Source organism: Myotis myotis, unplaced genomic scaffold, assembly GCF_014108235.1.
Source record: "Myotis myotis isolate mMyoMyo1 unplaced genomic scaffold, mMyoMyo1.p scaffold_m19_p_5, whole genome shotgun sequence".
Classification (NCBI taxonomy): domain Eukaryota; kingdom Metazoa; phylum Chordata; class Mammalia; order Chiroptera; family Vespertilionidae; genus Myotis; species Myotis myotis.
The window spans coordinates 9,074,914-9,080,913 of NW_023416357.1; the positions used below are offsets into that span (position 1 = coordinate 9,074,914).

Sequence of the window (6,000 nt, forward strand, 5' to 3'; positions counted from 1 at the left end):
GGAATTTTGCCAACAAAGTTGTGCCCTTTCTACCATTTCCTTCAAAAGAGCAATCCCCAGGCTCGCCCAGGTAGCAGGCACTGTAGAGTGGAGAGGCTGGGTTGTCCTTTAAGTTGGAAACACATAGGCTCTTGGGAAGCTACCTCCTAAAGAAGGACGCAAGGACACAGCCTCTCCCCTTCCCGGTTGGTGTTCAGAGTGTGGCCTGTGCCTATCAGAGCGGCCAGACATCCACTTGACTGAGGACCATTGACTTGGGCTACTGATCCATTCCAGCACTGCTGGTTAGAGCCCCCTGGGATTTCCAAGAGAACCCTTCTTTTGCTTTTTGCTTGTTTTAAATTATGTTTCCCCTCAGTGGCTGAGAGGGGGCGCTGGGTGGAGCAAATCAAGAAGAGGTAGAACAGAAGGTTGAACCTAATCGGGCTCAGCCAGGGGCAGGTGTGGACCACCTGTGCATAATGTGTAATTTGTCCTCTGGTCCGACCCGAGAAGGACAAGACATTCACTCCTTCAGCCCAAGTGGAAAGTCCAGTTGGTAAGGAAGTGCGGCCGTGTTCCGGCTGTCGCCACGGCCCACCGTCCTGGAGTGTCCTCCCCACCGCACACCTCAGCCAGGGGCTCCAGCGCGCACCAACCCGGAGACCTGCCCAGACCCTGGTGCCAGCCGCGCGCCATGCTGAAGCCTCTGGTGCCTCCCGCCTCTCCCGGCTTTGCCAGGCTCCCTCCTGTTCTCCTGGCTGCGGGGACACCGGGACACCAGGACAATCACTTCTCCTGGTAATCCCACCTCTCCGCCTCGCGCTCAGCGCCCCCCCGGAGCAGCAAACGCAGGGTCCGCCAGGGCTCGTTTTCGTGACCCGGGAGCTGATGGTCGCCAACAGCGCTGGGATCACGGTCCACCCGGTGGCCACCGGGCCAGGCCCGCGGGTCCTCCCAGGCTCCAACCCGGAGCCCTCCGCCCCTCGTCCCTGTCAGCTCCGGGTCAAGGGCGGCGATCACGCTGCCGCCGGTCCCTCAACTTTCATCCCTCTCGGGGAAGCGCTTTGTCTCTTTAAAGGAGACGGGGACCACGAATAGAAATGGCTCAGGTAGGTTCTACCGGAGAAATCTACCAAATCCTCTGGATTCTGCGCCAGGGATGGAGTCGGAGTTCCAGGCGCTGGACCGAGCCCCCAGGACACCAGCCGGCGCTCACAGCGCACGGTCCCCCACCGGCCCAGATGCGCCCCCGCCTCCAAGTCTGCGGAGAAGAACGAGGGAGGGGGCACCGGGGGCCAACCCACAGCCCAGCCTTTCCCGCTCCAGCCCTCTGCCACCGCCCGCTGCAAAAGCCCGGCGGCAAGGCAGTCACCTTGATCCCCGCGCCAGGGTCCCCCGAGGTTAGGGAAAGGCCAGGGGCCGGAGGCTCCCGGGCAGCGCTAGCCTGGCCCCAGACCGACCCCTGGGACCCGTTTCCCTCCCCGGGCACCCTGGCAACTTAGCACCTAGTGGCAGAGAAGCAGGGCGGGGCAGGTGGCGGCGCCCGCGCCGTGCGCCCTACCTGGGATGGCTAAATTGGTGAGGGGGATGCTGTGGATGCTCTCCGGGAGAGCGGCCATCCAGTCGGCCAATTTGAGCTCGTTGGTCCCCTGAGACGAGGCCATCGTGCAGGTGGCGTGCGCGCTGCGGTCCCGCACTGCTCGCTGGCAGGCTGGCAGGCTGCTGCCGCTAATCCAGTGTGTGCTCCAACCCCGCTAGAGTTTACACTCCGCTCTGCGCCACACCCACAGGATGGCGCAGACACACGCGGCTTTCAGTAATTATTCCAAACACCCCATGCTCCCCAGTGCCTCCGCCAGACTCTGCCCAAGCTGAGGCTCCTGACGTCCGCGCTCAGCTTTCTCCTCTCTCCCCTCCCTCCCAGACTCCCTCCTCCCGCCCTGGCCCTCCTCTGCGTCTCTGCCTTTTCTCGCCATCCTGCAGCTCTTTTTGGCTTTTTCCCCTCTTCTTTTCTTTTTAAATCGTGGTTCATGGTCTTGTTCGGCCCTTTGATGTGACTACCTGATCCTATTTCTATAAAAAACAGTCTTGTGGTCGAGCCTAAAATCTTGGTAGACTTTGGGATGCTATCTTCTCCCCCACGAGGTGACTCACAGGCTGGCTTTCAGGACTTTGCATTCTTACCAAAGAGCTTTCCTTTCTGTAAGCTACACCAGGTGATGTTTCTTCCAGCCTGATGGAGCCTGCAGGTCTGCTTATAACAAAATGGTGGTCTGCAGTCACCACTTCGCCTAATTTTTTGAATAGTTGACGAGAGTGTGCTGTTGGCAAAGGGAAGTAAGTTCTAGGTGGTGCCTACTTAATGCCTGGCATCCTGTTTCTGACATTTCAAGATAAAGAAGCCCTTCGACCCCTTCTTTGCTCATAGATCACAAGACCTCTTTGTGATTTCTATGGAGGAAGCTACCTGTGTCCTCTCTCTGTCATTGTCAAGCCACTCAGGATAAGCCCAGAGCCTGATGCCAGAAGAAAATGACCACATTTCCCAGGGACATGCTGCAATTATTGACAGGAGCATTTGGTGAAATGTATTTGGCACCATTCAAAATGATCTGTGTGACTGTCGAAATTTTCATTCCCTGGCAGACTAGAGAGATGTGCCTCTCTCAAGAGAAATCACTCATTGTGCTTCCAAAGAACTGTCTTGGTCCACCTGCTCTCAGACAAGACAAGGAGAGAAATCAAGTCTTACCAATGTGATGGGGACATAAAAACCAAGGTAAGAAAGAGAGCTGCTGTAAAGCATGGGGATGACTATTTCACTTCAGTAAACCATTAATATTAACAACAACAACAACTAAAGCTTGCTTATAATACAAGGATGTAAAACCCAAAGAATATTTCCCAGCGGGAGCACTTTGAAAACATGGAGAAAGGAGAGATAATGCCTTATGGGTGTGATCAAATTTTCCATTGTCCCATAGAATCAATGTATAGCTTCAAGAGGTCACGGTAGCCCTAGCTGGTTTTGCTCAGTTGATAGAGCATCAGCCTGTGGACTGAAGGGCCCCAGGTTCAATTCCAGTCAAGGGCACATGCCTGGGTTGTGGGCTTGATCCCCGGTAGAAGACGTGCAGGAGGCAGCTGATCAATGATTCTTTCTCATTGTTAATGTTTCTATCTCTCTTTCCTTCTCCCTTCCTCTCTGAAATCAATAAAAATGTATTTTTTTTAAAAAAGAGGTCATGGTAGGGTTATCTTTAAGAATGAAAAGGGCATATACTGGGATTTTTTCCAAGGTCAATCTTAATATTCTTACTAGCAGCCACATACCTTTTGATGAGAGTGAGAATTTGGCTCACTGTGGGATTATTGGTCAAGAGACCTACAAACACCACCCTTCTGGCTAATGCTGGTGCTCTGTGGGCATCACAGGGGGCAATGAGAGCTCAGCCTTGGGAACCCAATGCTTTGGCTCTGAGGAGTTTGGGCAGGTCCTCGAGTTTCTGTCAGCCCTAGTTGTCTCCATTAGAAAATGATGATAGTAACTCAGAGATTCACAGTGAAGCTTCCTGGAAAGAATATAAGAGCTTGTTATCAGCAAATCGTCACACACAATATGAGACTTATGTTTATTGAGACAACGATATATGCACATTCTTCCTCTCCTTGCCTTTTCTATCCTTATAAAATATTTGTTTTCAAGAGGATGAAATAATTATTGAATCTTGGAAATATTTTTAACAAGAGACATTTTAAAGTCATGCCTTGAGTGTTGAACTTAGGAATTTCTAAAAGGTTACAAAGCATTTTCTTAAAAAATGAAGCCAAATTAACTGATGGGGAAAGTTGCCTCTATAAAGAATTGTACACTGTAACTTTTGGTAAAGCAAACAAGTAATCCCTCCCCTGTTCTATCTTCTTTGAGTGTTAGAATTTTTAATGTATTGGATTTTGCATAAAACCTTACATTTCTCTGCATGCAACTCACTAGAAAAGAGAGGGCTGGAAATCGATAGTTCTGAATTTCTTTCTTGGCTTATAATCAATTTTTTAAGTATATTTTTATTGATTTCAGAGAGGAAGGGAGAGGGAGAGGGAGATAGAAACATCAATGATGAGAAAGAATCATTGATCGGCTGCCTCCTGCACGCTCCACACTAGGTATTGAGCCTGCAACCCAGGCATGTGCTTTGACAGGGAATCAAATCATGACCTCCTGGTTCATAGGTCGACACTCAACCACTAAGCAACACCAGCCAGGCTTATAATCAACTTTTAAGATAATTTTATGACCTAAATGCCCAATCTTTCTATTATCAGCTCTGCCACTACTTACTAAGTGATATTAGGAAAAGCATGTAATTTCTCTTGGCTTTACCAACTGTATTAATCAGGGTTTTTCAGAGACACAGAATCAGTTTTATGAGAGAGCAATCCTATATAATGAAAGTCTAATATGCAAATCGACCGAAAGGCACCGACCACCATGGGGCAGATGCTCAATGCAGGAGCTGCCTCCAGCCCGCAGGCCCCAGGCCAGCCAAGGTGGGTGCCAGCAGGGCGCCCCCACCCACCCCCCAATAGCCCTGCCAGTTGCCTCATACAGAGGGAGGTGACCAGCAGGGTGGGGCGATCAGGGGCTGGGGCCGGCCAGTGAGCGGACCGGTGCCGCCCCCCGCCCCCCATCATCCCAGTCGCCCCCTGATTGCCCCGCTGGTCACCCCACAGATCAGCCCTAATCGCCAGCCAGGCCTAGGGACCCTATCTGTGTACACCAGGCCTCTAATACATATACATATGTGTGTGTGTGTGTGTGTGTGTGTGTGTGTATATATATATATATATATATATATATATATATATATATATATATGATCAAGAAGCGATTTTATGGAATTGATTTGTGAGAACTGGAAACTCTGAATGGCAGGCCAGCAGACTGGTAACTTAGGTAGGATTTCTATGTTTCAGTCTTGAAGCAGAATTATTCTTCTTCAGAAAACCTCTGTCTTTGCTCTAAGGCATTCAACTGCTTGGATGAGGCCCACCCACATTAAAGAGTGTAATCTGCTTTACTCAGAGTCAAATGATTGTGAATGCTAATCATATCCACAGATACCTTCACAACAACATCTAGACTAGTATTTGACCAAACTACTGGGCATCACAGCCTAGCCAAGTTGACACACATAATTAACCATCACACCCACTGACAAACTAAACTAGAATTTGTTATTGATCTCTAGAGCTCCTTTTGACTCTATTATTCTATAATCTTGTTTTATTTGTGATGACTTCTCACACATCTAGCTGCTGGAAATAGCAAAACAAAACAAAACAAAAAAAACACCTTAGTTTTTTATTCCATCCAACCAACTCAAGGTATAGATCAACCATTTTTTCACTACAAAATACTAATGAGTTTTCACTGTGGTGCAATAGGAGCCAACCATTTTTAAAAAGACTCTGATAAGCATAAATGGAAAGAGAAAAATGACATATCACAGTGGTTTCATGCTGTTATTAAAGTTTATGTAATCCTCAGCTGTCCATCAACATCACACTATGCACAGTTTATAAACATTGCTACTCATTTGGAATATTTTATTACTTTATATCTTCCTCCACTCAAAAAAAAAATACATGGTTCTTTGGTATGTATTATCTTTCATTAGCTCATAATATTTCTTAATTGTTGGAGCTACTAGTATATATGTGTTTTTTTTCCAAATTAAATTCATGCTGAGTTATATTCTGAAAAACAAGGTTCCTTACAGGTCAGCTGAATAATATTTTACAAGAGGAACTTTGTTTAAAACAATTCAGCCAAATCAATAAAAAAAATATAATGTTCAGAAATATACTTTCACAAATTTAAAATATGTAAAGAGGGACAATAAAGAATCTTTGTAAAATTAAAAATTAATAATCAATGCATTTTACCATTCTCTACCACCTCTACCTGGATATTTCATTCAAAGAAATGTACTATATTTAACTATAAGAAATGGATTT

General features: G+C 47.5%; 1 protein-coding gene across 1 annotated transcript in view; it reads right to left on the bottom strand.

The window, feature by feature from the left end:
- Positions 1 to 1,831, bottom strand: part of PLCXD3 (phosphatidylinositol specific phospholipase C X domain containing 3) — a 125,014-nt gene extending 123,183 nt beyond the window's left edge. Inside the window, exon 1 of the mRNA XM_036311082.1 lies at positions 1,544 to 1,831. Coding sequence (XP_036166975.1) covers positions 1,544 to 1,646 — 103 coding nt within the window. The 5' untranslated portion in view covers positions 1,647 to 1,831. The remainder of the gene's footprint in view (positions 1 to 1,543) is intronic.
- Positions 1,832 to 6,000: the final 4,169 nt, after the last annotated feature.